General features: G+C 46.9%; 1 protein-coding gene across 4 annotated transcripts in view; it reads right to left on the bottom strand.

Moving 5' to 3' along the window:
• The window catches only part of FBXO38 (F-box protein 38), a 77,984-nt gene extending 59,122 nt beyond the window's left edge, over window positions 1-18,862 (bottom strand). Inside the window, exons 1-5 of one of the 4 annotated variants that reach the window (XM_030211433.1) lie at window positions 18,795-18,862; window positions 12,756-12,885; window positions 5,350-5,483; window positions 4,077-4,240; window positions 3,432-3,597 (exon numbers count right to left, since the gene is read on the bottom strand). In XM_030211433.1, the coding sequence (XP_030067293.1) occupies window positions 3,432-3,597; window positions 4,077-4,240; window positions 5,350-5,483; window positions 12,756-12,883 (592 nt within the window). In that variant the 5' untranslated portion in view covers window positions 12,884-12,885; window positions 18,795-18,862. Of the gene's footprint in view, window positions 1-3,431; window positions 3,598-4,076; window positions 4,241-5,349; window positions 5,484-12,755; window positions 12,939-18,794 lie in introns of all 4 variants that reach the window. The other 3 variants (XM_030211432.1, XM_030211436.1, XM_030211435.1) reach the window with 3 other exon arrangements.
• Window positions 18,863-19,758: the final 896 nt, after the last annotated feature.

The following is a 19,758-nucleotide window of genomic DNA, read 5'->3' on the forward strand; positions in this document are numbered from 1 at the left end:
GTAGGCCTGAACATTCAAGACACCCGCTATGTGAGCCGCCGACAATTGAGGCAACCGCTTCTCCGCCCACTGACATAGTAATGCTGCCTCCTTCGCCAGAGGAGCGCTTCTCGTCCCCCCTGCCGATTGACATACGCCACCGCTGTCACATTGTCAGAGAGGACTCGTACTGGTTGACCGCTTATAAAGTTCTCGAATGCCACAAGGGCTAACCGGATTACCCTCAGTTCGAGCAGATTGATCTGCAACTGACCTTCCTGAACAGACCAAGTCCCCTGCGCAGAATGTCCGAGACAATGAGCTCCCCAACCCGACAGACTGGCATCCGTCGTTATCATACACCAATCTGGCACGTACAGAGGCATGCCCCGCCTCAAATTGTCCGACCGGAGCCACCAGCGGAGAGCAAACCGAGCTTGCGGAGCCCAAGGAAGACAAATTGAGTAATCCTCGGACAGAGGAGACCACTGAGAGAGGAGATGCCATTGGAGAGGGCGCATGTGACTCCGAGCCCATGGCACCACCTCCAACGTCGCCGCCATTAAACCCAGAAGCTGAACATAATCCCAAGCTGTCGGGGCCGGAATCTGAAGAATGGCAGAAACTTGCGTCTCCAACTTGCAGCAACGCTGATCCGGTAGAAATACTCTGCCCTGGGCCGTATCCAATCTTATTCCTAAATATTCCAAATTCTGAGTGGGTTCGAGATAACTCTTCTGAAAAATTATCACCCAACCCAACGACTGCAGCAGAGCTATCACCTGTTGCGTGGCCCTCACACTCTCTGCATGAGGAGCCCGAATCAACCAGTCGTCGAGATAAGGGTAAACTTGCAACCCCCTGGTTCTCAAATAAGCCACCACGACCACCATCACTTTGGAGAACGTGCGAGGCGCCTTAGCCAAACTGAATGGCATGGCCCTGAATTGGAAATGCTGACCCAAAATTGCGAACCGAAGAAATTTGTGATGAGGAGGCCAGATGGGGATATGCAAGTAGGCTTCTTTCAGATCTAGAGCTGTTAAGAACTCTCCGGGCTGGACTGCTGCTAGGACCGACCGCAGAGTTTCCATTCTGAAGTGCCGCACGAGGGCCTTGTTGACCTCTTTGAGATCCAACACCGGACGGAAGGCCTTTTCTTTCTTTGGCACTACAAAGTAAATTGAGTAGCGGCCTTGACCTACTTCGTCTGCTGGCACAGCAACTACTGCTCCCAGATGAAGTAGCTCTGCTAAGGTAGCCTTCACAGCCGCGGTCTTCCCTCCGACTTGCACTGAGATTCGAGAAAACTGTCTGCGAGAGGGCGCGCAAACTCCAACTTGTAGCCCTCTCTTATAATACTGAGCACCCATTCGTCTGTAGTTACCCTGGCTCATTCCTCTCCAAAACTGGACAGCCGTCCTCCTATCTGCGGAGAAGACAGGACGAAAGGGCTGTTGCTGTTTCTGAGAAAAATGTGGCTTAGAAAAACCGCCGACTCTACCGGGCCTATATTTCTTTGCTTCCTTGAAACGTGAACTGAAGGTTCTCGCATGGCTTCTCGATTTATCCTCAGGAAGACGGCCCTTGGACTCACCCAGGTCCTTAACAATCTGTTCTAACTCCTGACCAAACAACAGTCTACCTTTAAAGGGCAACCAAGCCAAACGGGACTTAGAAGGAAGATCCGCGGCCCAATGCTTTAGCCAAATCCAGCGCCTAGCTGACACAGCCAAAGACATTCCTTTAGCTGAAGCTCTCAAGATATCATACAGCAAGTCAGCCAAATATGCCAAACCTGACTCCAGAAGAGGAAGATACTCCATCAGGTCCTCCGGTGACGACGCCTTCTGTACCCAAGAGAGGCACGCCCTAGCCACATACGAACCACACACAGAAGCCTGTAAAGATAAAGCGGCCACTTCAAAAGAAGACTTAACCGACGCCTCGAGCTTCTTCTCTTGGGGATCCTTAAGAGCCGCTCCACCCTCTACTGGCAAAGCGGTCTTCTTGGTAACAGCCGTGATCAAAGAATCTACCACCGGAAGCCTCAAGGATTCTAAATCTTCCTGGCGTACCGGACAAAGCTTGCCCACAGCCCAAGCCACCCTCAAAGTAGCCTCCGGGGTTTCCCATTGAGCCCGAATTAGAACTTGCATAGCCTCATGTATATAAAAAGCTTTCGGGGGGGCCCTAGTGCCTGACATTATCGACGCACTAACCGCGACCGGCACCGAAGGCTCTGGAGCCGAGAGACCCAAAATTTGCAGTGCCTGCACAATAAGAGAATGAAGCTCCTCCCTCCGGAAGAGCCTCGCCGCAGTAGGGTCATCACCCTCCGCTGCGGGGATCTCCCCTTCCTCCAGGGCCTCTGGATCTGACTCCGTGGACCCCATTTCGCCCTCAAGATCTGAGAGGACCGGATCATCTGCAACGGGCTGCTCAAAATCGACACGAGCCCGTTTTGCCTGCTGCTGAACCGGCTGCGCCTCTGCCCTCACAGGAGCACCTAAAATGGCCGCCGGCTGCCATTCTCCTTCAGCACGCAGCAAGTAAGCCTCATGCATGAGCAAAATGAACTCCGGCGAAAAGCCCGCCAAAACTGGCGTCTCTGACCCCGCCGCCGCGCTGTCCTTAATCGCGCCTTCAGCAACCGTGGTATTCTCTGTTACAGGCCTATCAGACCTAACAGAAAAAATGGCGTTAGCGGAGGCATGCGTCGAAAGACTAACGCTTCCCGCCAAAGCTGCCTCGTTGTGCTGCTCGACTTCGGGCCCCAACTCGCGGTCTTCTCCCTCAGAGATGGCCTTTCCTACCCCCGAGCAAGCCTCGCAAACTCCCAACACGGACCTATGCGCCCCGCAGCGCGAACAGCGCTTCACAGACTCCGACGGCACAGACATAGTAAAAGTAAAGTTTTGCTCACAGCACCTTGTCAGCCCTGCTCACGTTCGCTGTAAACTGAACGGTAGACTTTCCAGCACTCAAATTTTCAGCGCTGCTTGCAGGGCAATGCAGTTTAAGAAAGATGTCCCTTTTTTTTTTTTTTTAAAGAAGCAGGAGACTACCTTACTGGAGATTTGTTCGTCTGATAGGGGGAGAAGGGTAGGGACCTGGCACCACCAGGTGTATCCCAAATATGCCTCAGCACCTCAAACCCCACCAAGAGCTCAACACCCCCGAGGGAACGGGATAGGAGCCTTGTAATCCAGAGCTGAACAATATGCTCCTTCTACCTGCTAAGATAGAGAGAATACTGAAGTTAGGAAGGCTGCACATGCTCTCTACAGAGGGAAACTTCGGTGTTCTCTCTATCTAACCTGCTGGAGAAGGGGCATAACCCACAAGTCTCTGGATTGATCTGAGAGGATGCTATGGAATGCTTTTTTAAAGTGCTGTGGAAGAGCATTCATTTTACGTCAACGACACAGATTTCATAGTTAAGCACATACCTACTAAGTGCAAAGTCTGTATTTTGGCTCCTATAGGAATTTTCAGTTTGTTTTCTGGTGGGATTGGGAAGGCCCCATTCCGGTTTCTAAATTTGCCCAGAATGTGAACCTGGGGCATGTAGATCCAAATGGCTTCCACAAGCTCCAAATGAGAAGTCTCCACTCCCTAGATGAAAGCAAAGAGAAAGTCAGCTGGCTGGAACTGCGTGCAAACTGCTTCTGAAATATTTGTACCATATTAGTAAAACACTGGTCCACAGGAAAGAAGAACCAGTCCTCAGCAAGCTCTCAGTTCAGGTGTATAAGAACCTGCAGTATGTTCTATACTACGCTTGAACTATATATCACTGCATCATTCTATTATACTTATCTTTAAATCCCTTTTATTTGTAATATCCACAATAAAGTTCTCAGTACCAAGACGGTTCAGCGTTAAACTTCTAACCTTTACAAAAATTGCAAGCTTTGTAATCAGCATTACAATTATCATTACCCCTCCAATTTCACTCCCTCTAACTCCTCTATCCTTCCCCTTCCATTATACTTAATGGTGCTTTCCTCCAAATCATGCCTTTTCAGTGCAGGACTAGGTGGTCTCATGGTTGCCTGGAAATATGGTGTAGGAATTCTCCCAGCACCACTCACCAGTAGGTTAGGACACGCTTGCAAGGCTTCCAGCACCCCAGGAATGCTGAAGGCTTCATGCCCACGAACACGTCGCCTCTCAAGGTACCTGGGATGAAGGCCATACAGTTGCTCAATGTCAGGCATCTTTTTCAGCAACTTCAGGAAACTGGAATCTGTGAAGCCTAAGGAGATGAGGTGCATGTGAAAAATAAAGCATTGTCATATAAACAGGAAGCAGCAGTCACACAACCTAATGACAACAGTGTGGCAGAAGGGTCCGGGGCTTTTCTCTGGTATAGTCTAAGTGCTTAAAGACCTCCTGTGCAAGTCAGGTGACCCCTGCTGAATATAAGGGCTAGTCTCAGAGGTGACTTACAACTCACTGGCCCTCAGGTGGCAGAAAATTTCAAATTTAATGGTACTCAATATACTCCCCCCTTAGAGTACTCTTCAGAGCAGTTTACATATAATACAGTAGGAAAGGAAGCACATCATTTCATAGGAGAGAGAATTAGCGAGAAAGCCCAAGGCAACAATGCCCAAAGCTGACCAGCTGAGTAGCTTAAGTTGAGAGACCCTGCAGATCACACCACCAGAAAGTCATAACATTTCTTTTCTTTCCCCCTAAAAATTCTAACTTCTGGTTCAGGTACTGTTACATTTGTCCATTTTCCTGCAGCCTCCACTGCCACCACCTTATTCTGAATTACAGTTAGATTAGTATACATAAAACAAATAACACATTATCTAATGCAAAATACAGTGCTGGAACTAGCTAAAATATTACAACATATGAAAATACCGCTTATCATAATACAGGGGTAACTTTAAAAGGCATTTCTGCAAAAAGAAAAAAAAAACAAAAAACAAGAAGAGCCTCTTCTAACAGCTGCACACACAGCCTGTATGACCTGAGTAGATACATTCTCAGGAGCAGAGTTAACATTTATACAAAAACTTTAGAAAATATATATGTAAATAAACTGGGAAAACTGTGCATAAACAGCCAAGAGTAAATGTGTGCATGTACTTTCCACGGGGTAATTTTGAATGGGAAAGAATGCACATACTGTCCCTTAGAAAAGGTGTGTATCTTATGCACACCCTGCCACACAACTGCCCCAAGAATGAATTGGCTCTGGTAGGCAATAGCTCTGTGTACTGTACTCCATGAGCAGGAGTAACTAGAGTCAAAACTATGTAGCTCATCAAGGCTGAAACTAGTCCATCCAAGTCAAACGTTCCACACATGCACTGAAAGCAGGTCTGACTTCTTTTCCTGGGTTCTCACCTGTAGGCATGTATTCCCACCAACGGCCTGCACACAGGTCCACCACTTTCACCACCCTCAGATACAGCATCACAGCTTCCTTCAGCTTCCGGGACAGACATTCCATGCACATGATGTCCTGCAGGGGGAGGTACCTGTGCAAAAGGAAGAGATTCAGCAAAGACCACTTACTTTCTGTTCTCTCTCTCACATTCTCCATGTAATTTTCACATACTGAGGAAGCCAATACTCAAATGAGGATCTAAACCAAGTGGTGATGCTGACCATTTTGCAGTCTGGTTCCCAATTTTAATGATGCCCCCTTCAGATATGTAAAATGCTAGACCAGAAGTTTACAACTCTACCTTCAAGTAAACCCTAGCTAGCTGGATGCAATAGACTAGAGTACAATGGAGGAATTGCATGCAAATCTCTCTCAAGCACACTCATAAAACACATCCCAAAAATGCAACTACCTAAGGGGTAGTTCAGGACAAGGGCTGAAAAGTCATAACTATGCTACTGAAGCCTCGTATAGTCAGGTTTTAGGAAAAATCATAGTATGGAAACAGTGATAGACATTTTAGTGACTTATGGAAAAAGAACTTATTGAGTGGAGGTCAATGTGCAATCATTATCCAATTTGATCTGTCTTGTGCTTTCAACCTTGTTGACCATGCTTTAATGCTATGAATAGTACGTCAATTGGGTATACAGGGGAAGGTGCGGAGTTGATTTCATGGTTTTCTTTCTAATCATCATTAATTAAACTCTGGAATTCGTTTCCGGAGAACATGGCGAAGGCAGTTAGCTTGGCAGAGTTTAAAAAGGGGTTAGACGGTTTCCTAAAGGACAAGTCCATAAACCGCTACAACATGGACTTGGGAAAAATCCACAATTCCAGGAATAACATGTATAGAATGTTTGTACGTTTGGGAAGCTTGCCAGGTGCCCTTGGTCTGGATTGGCCGCTGTCGTGGACAGGATGCTGGGCTCAATGGACCCTTGGTCTTTTCCCAGTGTGGCATTACCTATGTACTTCAGTAAAGAAGGCGGGAGCTCACTCAGCCAAATGGAAAACTGTGGTGTACCTCAGGGCTCCCCCTTTCTCCTATACTTTTCGGTATCCCTATATCGTCATTGGGTGTGACCTTGGACCAGCTTTATATGAATCTTTTTATCTATGCTGGATGACATTACTGCTTTCCTACCAGTACTTGAGCCTTGACCAGAGACTCTGTCCCTTATTCAATTTAGAGTACTAATTTTGATATGTGAATAAAGTGAAAGACCATACAAGATTTTAGTCATAATGTAATAGTTGATAAACAGAAAAAGATTAATGATATAGTAGGAAGCTCAAGTATATAAATAGTAAATATGCATGAGATATATTTGCAGAATATGGAAGCAATACACACAATGTGTCTCATGCACTATCATTAAAGATATCCAAAAATCTAACTGGTTTGAAGCCCTCTAGGATTGCAGTTTGACACCCTTTGATTTAATGGTAAGAGAAGAGATTTATTAGAATACACTGGACAAAAACCAAAGAGGAAGCACAGAAGGGAAAATTAGGTTCTTACCGTGATAATTTTCTTTCCTTTAGTCATAGCAGATGCAGCCATTACAGATGGGTTGTGTCCATCCACCAGCAGAGGGAGATAGAGAGCACACTTTTTTCAGTGCCTCATACCAGCTTGCTCCACTGCCTCTCTTCAGTATTTGAAGCTTCCAAAGCAGTATGGCAAACCGCAATGGGAATAACATGAGCTTTCCTCACAGTGAACGATGGCCCTACAACAAAGGGCATTAACTCAGAATGGAGGGAATGAAACATCCTCCCGGAGGGCATAAATTCATCCTCCACTGAGACATAACTGGAGGGAATAAACTCATCCTCCCGGAGGGAATAAACTCATCCTCCAAAACATGAAACTGGAGGGAATTAAGTCATCCTCCTTTAATTGAACAAGAATCCTGAAGACTGTTTTCCGATTTTCTCCCAAGGATGGAATCTCCAGGAAACACGAACAGAACCTGAAATAGATTTACAGCAGATAGCATCAGACAGGGAGGGATCATGGCTGCATCTGCTATGACTAAAGGAAAGAAAATTATCACGGTAAGAACCTAATTTTCCCTTCCTTGTCATCAAGCAGATGCAGCCAATACAGATGGGATGTATCAAAGCAATCCCTAGATAGGGTGGGAACAAACCACACCACGCGCCAGCACTTCCTCTCCAAAATGTGCATCCCTCCTGGCAGCCACATCCAGCCTGTAATGTCGGGCAAAAGAGAGCTTAGAAGCCCAAGCTGCTGCACTACAAATCTCTTGAAGAGAGAGTGCTCCAGTTTCAGCCCAAGAAGAGGAAATTCCTCTAGTGGAATGTGCCTTAAAGGCATCAGGCGGAGGCCGGCCGGCAAGCAAATAAGCTGAAAAGATAGATTCTTTAAGCCAGCGGGCAATAGTGGCTTTAGATGCTGGAGACCCTCTGCGAGGACCTGATAGCAAAACAAACAGATGATCAGAGGTCCTGAAAGAGTTAGTAACTCGCAGATACTGCAGCAGAGTCCTGCGCACGTCCAACAGGTGCAATTGCCGAAAAGATTCTGGAAACTCCTCCTCGACAAAGGAGGCCAAGAAAATAGGTTGGTTTAGGTGAAACGCTGAAACCACCTTAGGCAAGAAGGAAGGCACGGTCCGAACCATGACCCCGGACTCTGAAAACTGCAGAAAAGGGTCTCTACAGGACAGCGCCTGGAGCTCTGACACCCGTCTCGCCGAAGTAATGGCCACTAACAAGACGGCCTTCAGTGTCAAATCTTTCTCTGAAGCACGCCGAAGCGGTTCAAAGGGCCTTCAGCACTAGCCCCAGGTTCCAAGCTGGACAAGGTGCACACACGGGAGGACGGAGCCAAAGCACCCCTCTAAGAAACCGTGCCACATCCGGATGAGCAGCTAAAGACACGCCTTCAACCTTGCCACGCAGGGACGCCAACGCTGCCACTTGCACCCGCAGGGAATTATAGGCCAAGCCTTTTTGTACACCATCCTGCAAAAAGTCCAGAATCGGCAAGACAGGAGCCCGCAGGGGTGTGATCTCTCTGGAAGCACACCAGACTTCAAACTGGAGCCAAATCCTGGCATAAGCCACGGAAGTGGAACGCTTGCGGGCTTGCAGGAGAGTGGTAATTACTTTATTGGAATAGCCTCTGCCTCTCAATTGCGCCCTCTCAATCGGCCGGCGTCCTCCATGGTCACCGGACCCTGTGACAACAGTTTGGGAACCGGAGGTAACTGAAGGGGATCCTCTACGAGCAACTGTCGGAGGTCCGCAAACCAAGGCCTCCTGGGCCAATCCGGGGCGACGAGAACCACTTCTCCTGGATGCAGCCGAATCCGCAGGAGCACTCGCCCTATCAAGGGCCACGGAGGGAACACATACAGTAGGCCCGGAAGCCAGGGTTGAGCCAAGGCATCCAACCCCGCTGCGCGAGGATCTCTCCGTCTGCTGAAGAAGCACGGGACTTTGGCATTGGTGCTTGTCGCCATTAGATCGATCACGGGCTTGCCCCACTTGGCACATATCTGCAGGAACACTTCGTCAGCAAGTTCCCACTCCGCTGGATCGATCTGATGCTGCTCAGATAATCGGCTTGCACGTTGCTCTGACCTGCAATGTGAGCTGCCGACAGAAACTGTAGATGCAGCTCGGCCCAGTGGCAAATTTGTTCGGCCTGCGCGGCTAGAGCTCTGCACTGAGTGCCGCCTTGTCGATTTATGTAGGCCACTGCTGTTGTGTTGTCCGACATCACTCTGACAGCCAATCCTTCCAGGGTCACTTGAAAGGCCAGAAGCGCCTGAAACACCGCTTTCAACTCTAGGCGGCTGATGGACCACTCCGACTCCTCAGGTGTCCATAGACCCAGGGCATGCTTCCCCTTGCAATGTGCGCCCCAGCCTTTCAGACTGGCATCTGTCACCATTAGGCACCAAACGGGGAGCGCCAGCTGCATTCCTCGCCGCAGCATGCTGAGTCGGGCCGCAGGGAGCCAAGACAGTCTGCATTGGTAATCCTGAGATACTGGAGACCATCTTTGGAGTAGAGCATACTGTAGAGGTCTCAGGTGCGCTCTCGCCCAGGGCACCAGTTCCATGGTGGCCGTCATCGATCCAAGCAGCTGGACAATGTCCCAAGCTCGCGGGCGGGGCATCCTCAGGAGCAGACGGACCTGATTCTGAAGCTTGCACCGCCTTTGCTCGGGTAGGTACACATGCCCCGAGGCTGTGTCGAACCTGGCCCCCAAATATTCTAGAGACTGCGAGGGGGTCAGGTGACTTTTGGCCAAATTGACGACCCAGCCCAGAGATTGAAGTACTGAGACCACTCTGGCTGTTACATGCTAACTCTCTGCAACAGAGTTTGCTCGAATGAGCCAGTCGTCCAGGTACGGGTGAACCCGAATACCCTCTCGCCTTAGAAAGGCAGCTACTACCACCATAACCTTCAAAAAGGTGCGGGGAGCTGTGGCGAGGCCAAAAGGCAAGGCCTGGAACTGGAAATGCTTTCCCATCACCGCAAACCTCAGAAACTTCTGGTGCGGGGGCCAAATTGGAATGTGCAAGTAAGCTTCTTTCAGGTCCAGAGACGTGAAAAACTCTCCTGGCTGTACCGCCGCAATGACGGAGCACAGGGTTTCCATGTGAAAATGCCGCACTCTCAGGGACTTGTTTAATTCTTTTAAGTCCAGAATAGGGCAAAAAGACCCTCCTTTTCGCGGCACCACAAAGTAGATGGGAGTAGCGGCCGCAGCCGTGTTCGGCGGGAGGTACCGGGGACACGGCCCCTATCTGAATCAGACCTTGTTTGGCGGAAGAACCGCATCGGGACTCCACAAACACGTCTCTTACAGGGGCGTCAAATTCTATTCTGTAACCGTCTCTGATCAGGTCCAAGACCCACTGATCTGAGGAAATGTTGGCCCACTCCTCGGCAAAGAGGGAAAGACGTCCTCCGATGACAGGATTCGAGGAGAGGGCCAGCGCACCATCATTGAGAGGGTCGCCCCTGAACTCCAGGGCTTGAGCCCGTGGCTGTGGAACGTTTGTCCGAGCGAAAGGAGTTCCTCTGCTGAAAACGGGCACGAGAAGTGAACCCAGCAGAACGCCCCGGGCGGTACCTTTGAGCTTCCCGGAAGCGAGGTCTGTAAGAGGAGTGGACCGCCGCACCCTTAGAGGAAGGCCGAGGCCTATCTTCTGGCAAGCGCTGGGGTTTAGCCTCACCCAGGCCCTTCACAATTTTCTCCAACTCCTCACCAAACAGGAGAAGGCCTTGAAAGGGCAACTTCACCAACCTTTGCTTAGAGGCCATGTTCGCCGCCCAATGTCGTAGCCAAAGAAGACGGCGAGTCGCCACTGCTACTGCCATGTGTTTAGCCGAAGCTCTGACAATATCATAAAGGGCGTCAGCAAGAAAGGACAAGGCCGACTCCATCCGCGGAGCCACATCTGAAAAGGGCTCCGCTCCATCACCGGGCTGATCCACTGCCTCTTGCAACCAAGCCAGGCAGGCTCTAGCAGCATAACAACTGCATGCAGACGCCCAAATAGTGAGACCTGCAATTTCAAATGACCGTTTAAGTGCTGATTCCAGTCTACGGTCTTGAATATCCTTCAGGGCAACACCTCCTTCAACAGGGAGGGTAGTTCTCTTTGTCACAGCTTGACTAGGGCATCCACTTTAGGCAAAGCAAAGCGAGCCATATGCTCCTCACTCAGAGGGTATAATTGCCCCATAGCCCTGGAAACTTTCAAAGGTCCCTCGGGGTCAGCCCATTGAGCCGAAATAAGCTCTTGGATGGAGTCATGCAAAGGAAAGGCTCGAGCAGGCTTTTTGGTACTAGCCATCCTAGGATTCACAGAGGAGGCTGTGCCACTGGCAAGGTCCTCAATAGAGAGAGCCTGCAGGGCATCAGAAATAAGCGCTGGCAGCTCATCACGGTGGAAAATCCTCACCGCGGAGGGATCGTCCAGATCCTGAGTCACTTCTGCACCAGACTCTGGCTCCTCAGACCATGAAAGCCTGCCAGAGTCCTCCGAATCCTCGCAGCCTGACCATGGGGGGGGGGGGGGGGGAATGGAGGTGCAGCACTCTCTGAAGGGGAATGAGCCCTTCTGCGCTTCATATTCTGCCAATTATCAGGGAATAACGCCTCAGAGGGCATACCCAGGCTAGAATTCACGGGGGGGGGGGGGGGGGGGGGGGGGGGGCATTAGAAGAGGCCCATGCCGGGCTTTGTGGGAGAGCTCTTTTAAGCATGTATGCTTTATGCATTAATAAGACAAAATCAGGGGAGAAAAACTCACCCTGGGCACCCGGATCTCTGCCGGGGCTAGTAGCTCCCATATCAGCCTCACTCCGAGGCCTCCCCCCGGGCTCAGGACTCTCCGTCTCAGTGGAGGTCGCGCCATGTGGTAAATTCAAAATGGTGCCCGCTGCCAGCTCAGAGCACGAAGAATCGTTGCTCGCCATGCTCGGGCCGGCTCTAACGTCTGTACAGCACGATTTACAGAGCCCCGCTGCTGATCTGCGCTTGCCACACTTGGAACAGCGCTTTACTGTCTCCGCAGCCATCGTCGATAATGGCGGTAAAATTCAAAATGGCGGTTCGTGCCAAAATCGCCCCAATCGCGGGCCCACCCCGGAGGAGTCAGAAAACACTCTTACCTCACTGGACCGAGTATCACAGCTCCGGTCCCACAGAAAAAGGCATGGAAAAACCTCTGTTCCAGCGTCTAAGCGCGACGCAACTTTTTTTTTTTTTTTTTAACGCTGTGAGGAAAGCAGAGGTAAATAGAACTCCGGAGGCTTAGGTGAGTGGGAAAGGCAAGGAAAGGGCGAACCTATGTGCCTGCATCCACTGTTGGTGGGGAAGGACAGGGAAAGCTATGCAATGTGTCCACATCCACGGAGGTATGGGTAAGGCAGGGAAAGGGCGAACCTATGTGCCTTTAAAGTGAAGCTGCTATAGCCTCCAACACCCCTGCTAACAACTGGGAAAAGCACAGGAGCAACCTCCAGGCAAATTTTAGATGGAGCTCGAAGAAGCTGCAGCCACTCTGCTAGGGGAGATAGAGAATACTGAAGAGAGGCAGTGGAGCAAGCTGGTATGAGGCACTGAAAAAAGTGTGCTCTCTATCTCCCTCTGCTGGTTGATGGAAACAACCCATCTGTAATGGCTGCATCTGCTTGATGACAAGGAAGCCCTACATCTTACTGGCACTAAAACAGTAAGAAATACAGATAAATTCTTCTGATTAGGGAGACAGAAAAATCATTTGACCAGCTTTCTGAGGAGACAGTACTATACCCCAGGTAACTAACTATCAAAGACAGATAAGTGACGCAAGCTCCTCACCTGAATATGTGGCAGAGGACTTCATGGGACAGCTGGTTCATATAATCTTTAAGACCATCCACTCTTGTGGCCTCTGAGCCTTGGCTGCTTATAATGTACGGTTTGACGGTTTTCCGCCGAGGACCCATGTCTGTAGTGATTGTAGATAAAAAGGTCAAGTCCATTCAAATTTAGTCAGCGTGACTGAAAAGAGCATAGAATTAGAAAGCAAAGCTAGAATTGACAGGCTCATATCCCTAAACCCACTATACCCCTTAACAGTCCAGCAAGCACTCACAAGTGCTGTAGCGTTACCTAGGCGTCTCTCTAAAGATTTCTGCAGTCACATACTCATGTCCTCAACATTCTGTGGCAATATTATTTTATACTTTTGAGATTAGGAGTTTGTCTAAAAACATTTTTCATAGAATGTAGAGACAAACTATGTTTCCCTATTCAGATCCTTTTGTTTAGAAGATAATGTAGCACATATAAAGAAAAATTCTGGTTCTGTTTCCAAATCAAACTCAGGTATACATACATATGACATATCACATACCATGTAAAATGAGTTTATCTTGTTGGGCAGACTGGATGGACCATACAGGTCTTTATCTGCCATCATTTACTATGTTACTATCAGGCTTATTTTCGAAAGGGCACCCATCTTTCGACACAAATCGGAAGATGGGCGTCCTTCTCCCAGGGTCGCCCAAATCGGCATAATTGAAAGCCGATTTTGGGCGTCCTCACCTGCTTTCCGTCGCGGGGACGACCAAAGTTCACGGGGGCGTCAGAAGCATACCGAAGGCGGGACTGGGGTGTGCTTAACACATGGGCGTCCTCAGCCGATAATGGAAAAAAGAAGGGCGTCCCTGACGAGCACTTGGCCGACTTTACATGGTCCATTTTTTCTTGTGACCAAGCCTCAAAAAGGTGCCCGAACTGACCAGATGACCACCAGAGGGAATCGGGGATGACCTCCCCTTACTCTCCCAGTGGTCACTAACCCCCTCCCACCCTCAAAAAAAAAAAAACTTTAAAAATATTTTTTGCCAGCCTCAAATGTCATACCCAGCTCCATCACAGCACTATGCAGGCCCCTGGAGCAGTTTTAGTGGGTACTGCAGTACACTTCAGGCAGGCGGACCCAGGCCCATCCCCCCCCCAGCTGTTACACTTGTGGTGGTAAATGGGAGCCCTCCAAAACCCACTGTACCCACATCTAGGTGCCCCCCTTCATCCCTAATGGCTATGGTAGTGGTGTACAGTTGGACTGAAGGCAAATTAGGACCTACATCATTTTGAAGTTGGTCCCAGCATATGTTTTCATTGAAAAGGTAGTGCAGTGTTTTATTATGTTATAGAATTTTTGTATGACTATCTAATAGATGTCTGGTGATGCTACTTGCAGTAACCAATCATTATCTGTCCATGCCTACACGTGTACTGAAGTATGTAGCTTATTTTTTGTAAAACATTTCTGAAGTTTATTTTCATCAATATGTATTGTTTGATGAATGAATGAGTGAATTTATATGCCTTCTATTTATTTTTTTGAAAAATCATCTTTATTCACTTTTTGTAACCATACCACAACAATGTATACCCTAGAACACAGAACAAATGCTCAATCCACTAAACACCAATTTCCACCCACCCCACTTCAACATTTCACAAATCAAAATGAAAAGTAACAATTCACAGCATAATCTATATCTACCTAACAGAAGTTGGTCACCATCACCAAGGGCTCAACGATTCAACATTGTAAAGCACTTAATAATCCACTACATAACCTAGAAGTCAAAGAGTCTAAAAAGAGTTCATGTCTGGATGAATGGGTGATCTTTTTACAGCTACTTCCCAATGCACATAATCTTTCTATATGAAGTAAATGATGCATTTGATTATTCCACAAATGCAGTGGTAGGGGTTCTGGCTGAATCGACTGCAACTATATCAAAACTTGTTCTTCACTATTTAATTCCAGATAGTCATCCAAATTCAATAAGCAGAATATCTCGGAGTGAGCCCTCTCATTATTTTAATGTAATATGATTATGAGTGAACATGTATAACTCATTATTTTATGCCAATGTCTATATGTTTCTTAGTTTTGAAGACACTAGCATCATTGTACATAACCCCTGAAACAGGCACATGTTGAAAAATGGCCATGTTGGGTTTATGTCTTTTCAATATATTATTCAGTTTGGACCTTAGGGTTTACTTTCTATGACTGATCACGTGTGTAAGACCTTGCCTGTCTGTTTGGACCAAACAGCTCCAAAAGCCAGGATACTTGGATGCATAGGAAGAGGAATGGCCATTAGGAAAAAGGAGGTGACTGTGCTCAGCATAAGTTTGTGGTGAGACCTATTTGGAGTATTACGTGCACTTCTAGAGTTCACACCTTCACAAGGATATAAACCATATAGTGTCAATCCAAAGTATAACTACTTAAAATACACGGTGTCCAGAAAAAACAGGACCCCCAACATTTTCCCAAATAACCCCAAAATAAATGTACTATTATTAAAAATAATTTTTGCAAAATGGTGTTTAATGAAGAAGATAAAGTTGCAATTCAATTTTTGTGACAAAATAACGCATATGGCACAACGTGTTTGCTAAGAAAGCTTCCTAATAAGGGCTGGACATTTGGCGGACTAAAGAAACTATTTCAAAAGATAAATACAAAAGGATCAACCAAGTGCTGAGCAGGAAGCGAGCATACACAAATGAATGAACTGAAGAAAACATCGTTAGAGTTGAGGAGCTTGTGTTAAGCCAGGAGGATAAACCACAGACTCATCAAACAATACAACAAATACCAGGCGAACTTGGGATTTCAAAATCAACGGTAGGTGAAATTGTGACGCAAGATCTTTGGTTACAGTGCTTTAAAAGACAAAGGGCTACTGAGCTGACACAAGCTAACAAACACGTCCAGTATCAACACTGCAAACTGTTATTGAAACATTATCAATCAAGTTTGCAGAATTTCATTTGGCTCACTGATGAAAAAATGTTTTCTGCAGCTTCACTAGTAAACAGTCAAAACGATTGTGTCTATGCTCCAACCAGCACAAAAAAGGAAGACATAATATTGGGCATATTTTCAAAGCACTTTGGGAGGCTAAGTTCCATAGGTTTCTATGGAACTTTGGGAGGCTAAGTGCTTTGAAAATGAGCTTGATAGCGGCCAGTCATTTGTTGCACATTCGATCAACATTCAGCAGAGCTTTAATAGTTTCTGTCAGTATCTCTGACCTAGGACAAGCAATCATTTCATGCAATCAGATGTTAAAATCAATAGTGATTATTACAGAGATGTCCTACTGAAACAGAAACTTCTGCCTGACATTAGAGACATTTCTGAGTACTTTATTTTTCAACAGGATGGACCTCCAGCACATTGAGGTCACAAAACAGTTCAGTTCTTAATTAACGAAACCCCAGAATTCATTGAGCCGACAGCTTGGCCTCCAAACAGTCGCGATATAAATCTGGTTCATTACAAAACTCAAGTGTGCAATGGAAGAGAAAGTTTACAGAACAAAAGTAACAGATGCCTCAAAACTATGCAAATGAATATTGGATGCCTGAAACAAACTGGATCAGTGCATAACTGATGAAGCTATCAGTCAGAGGCATTGAAGACTGTGTTAATGTGCTCAGGTTGAAGGATACTATGCACAAATTATGAATTAACTAAGGAAAAAAAAAACATTATACTAATCTATTTTCAAAGGCCATACTAAATGCTTAAACATTTGCAAAGTATTTTGAAATTTTGTAAGGGGGTTCCATTTTTTCCACATGTTGACTGAATGAACATAAATTATTAACAAAATGGTCTGTTACCCTATACTTCTACTCTTTCCAAACAGTTGCGAACACTGTCAAACAAGTAAATCCCTTAGTTGCATTCAACAGTTTCACTGACAACAAAACTCTGGTTAATGTTTGTGTGGATGTTTTCTGTATAGACTTCCCATGGTCTGCATTAAATTCAATGGTGGGCCAGAGGCTGTCCATCCATGACCCAAATGAAAGGCACGGTAAGGGGAGACATGATACAGTCATCTAAATGTCCTCAATTTTACAAAAAGCAGGCCTCTTTCAATGGAAACGAAGCTCCAGAACAAGGAATCATAGGAAGAGGGTTGCCAGATATGGCTAGAATTGATTTTAAAATGATCTGCCTGATTTTTAAGATTTATTATGATTGCTCTCCATTATCTTGTCAGCCTTCAAGGTATAATTATTCTTTGAATTTAAATCTTCCATTGTTTAATAAGATTCAGTATAAACGCTTTATATCTCTTTTAGTTGTTCTGCAGCCAAGTTATGAAATTCGACTCCGACACAACTTCGAGATATTGCAGATTATTTTCAGTTTAGAAAAGCCTTGAAAACTTTTTTATTCGATAAGTATCTTGATATATGAAATCTTAACTTGTACAGTACTATTATTGTAACCCACTATGACTCCTATTGGGAAATTTGAATGAACAGAAAGGGAGAAGTGGTAGACTCAAGGGAGCCGATGACTGAAACTCTGGAACTATTCTGAACAGCACCATAAAAATACCACTGGAACAGCGCAGACCACCACCCTAATGCTCAAAGCTAATGAGAAGCAAATATAGGTGCGCTCATAGCTTTGAGCATTAGAGAGTTTGGCGGGAGGACTATGCTTGGCACATGAGGAGACTTCAGCAGTAAGCTCAGCTTGTGTGCATGTGCCTCGTAAAACCCGAATGTGAAGCACACATTGGCATCTGTTTTCTGCAGCCTAATATAAGCGTTTTTAATTTTTTTTTTCTTAATGCTTATATTTAACTGCAAGTAACAGATGTCAATATGTGTTTGTTTTTTTAATGAAGCATAGCCACTTTAAGTTTAGAGGCAGGTCAAGAACACCAATGTGTGCTTCACATTCGGGTCTGCTGTTTCTCACAACCAGCATGGGAGAAGCATGAGAATCATGTGAAATCCTCTCGTCCAACACCCTAACACCTGCTTGGACCTGGCGTATTTTTTACAGCAGTAAAGCACCTTTGTTTCATGCGTTCTTTTCTGATCATTGGGGAGGAATACAAAATGACCTCATTTAAATGTGCTTGACTACATTTGCATTCTATCTGTGCTAAGGCCTGGAACGCTCGTTGTTTGCTGCTGTAGACCGCTCTGATCATTCTGTGTTGGTAAATGCAGGTGCTAGTGGCACCCGTGTTTACTTTTGATCATGGGCACCTTGGAGAGCATCTGTATTCAAGAAAGCATGTGAATGTACAGAGGATCTCTGAGGGAGAGGAAGGAATTACAGAGTTTAGTTGCTGATGGGCAGACTGTTTATGCTGTATGGTCTTTATGTGCCATTGAAAATATGCCTCATTGTTTTTTCTAGTGAGCATCTCGTTATAGGAGTACCCTACCCCCATTTTTGTTTCTCTCCTTTCCCTTCCCCAACTCTTAACTTGTGTAGATGGCTTTTATCTTTCAAATATTGTCCTTCCTTTCTGGTCGCTTCCATTTTTTTATGTAAACCACTTTGATCTGCTAAGTTCGTTAAGGCAGTATAGCAAGTGCTAAATAAACTTAAGTAAACTAGGGTTCTTGGAGCCTACAGGGTAGGAAATAGTGATGACAGGGGAAGGCTAAAGGTGGTGGATGGGGGAGTAGAATAGGTTAGAGTGGGTGTTTGGCTCTGGGAGGCAGAAGAAGGGGAGCACAGAGCACCTGGATTAGAGAAGAACCAAACCCCAGCACCGATATAGAGCGGGGGGGGGGGGGGGCACAGATTAAAGGGGGGCCAGGCAAAGGGCAAGTTTCGAGTCTGCAGTGCAGGCCACTACTGACACTGTTTGGCATTGGCAGGCCCCGGCTCTGGGTGACTTGGTGACAGCGCCCTCCACAGGCCACCAACTATGCAGCAGTCATTAACAGCACTCGCCGCTCCCGCAAGGCTCTAACGGGACATCTGCACCTCAGGCTCCGACGGACCGTCCTCCCCTCCCGCCCCAAGCAGCCCGGGCTCCGCACACTCACCGCCCACAGCCCCGCGCTCCCGACTGCCGCCGCTCTGAGCGAAGAAAAAACCGCACAAACACTTCCTGCAGGGCCGCGCCGGAACTTCCGCTGACATCATCACGCACCAGCAGCCGTCCGGGTGGCTCGTTCCGCCATGTTTGTTGTGGCGATGCTGCTGGAGCGTGAGAGAGGGAGAATTTTATAAAATAGGGTGACGTTGACCAGTGCAGAGATCTCCGAAAGGAGAGTAAAACCTTGCTTAGGATTTCAATATGCGACAGTATTTATATAGGTACAATGTCGGTGGGCATTAATATCATCTAATAAAAACAGTGTTGACAATATTGTAGACGACGACCCTGGACTTTTGCTTAAGCTCCCCTTTTCCTTCCCCCAAGAACAGTGAAACTGAACTGTGAGGATCTTTAAACGACGGGAACTAGGGGAGAAAGGAATAGGAAAATCAGATGGCTATTGAGGGCAATCAAAATGAGGTGCCCTGAAATTTGGAACTTGATTCTAAAAACAACAGGGTGCCAGTGGTGGACAGGTAAACAGAGGGTGGCACACTGAAGAAGGATTCTGAGGAGGAGGGGTTTAATTTATGCAAGGATTTTGCCCTTCTTAAAGCACACCCAGAGTGGATAAATGCTAACTTTCCATATTATGGGTTTTGCAGCTTATCTACAGTTGCAAGGGATGGGCCCCGAGTGGTAACCCTAATTCTTTCATGCACTAACAAGGATGAACATGCATCTGAATAATGGCACCTATTTTCCTATGCAATAAACCATGCCCTTCAACAAATTGAACTCATCTACCTTCTGACCCTGCCCTCCTACAATCCACCTAACCAGATTCCCTTGGTCACCTGAGCCTCAAACTAAAATGCCTTTATTGACTGAGCACTGAGTTCGCAGAAGTATCAGCTGCCTGTTCCCCATTCTCTAGCCAGTTTTCACAGCTAATAACCTATTTCCTA

This window comes from Microcaecilia unicolor, chromosome 8 (genome assembly GCF_901765095.1).
Source record: "Microcaecilia unicolor chromosome 8, aMicUni1.1, whole genome shotgun sequence".
In the NCBI taxonomy this organism is placed as follows: domain Eukaryota; kingdom Metazoa; phylum Chordata; class Amphibia; order Gymnophiona; family Siphonopidae; genus Microcaecilia; species Microcaecilia unicolor.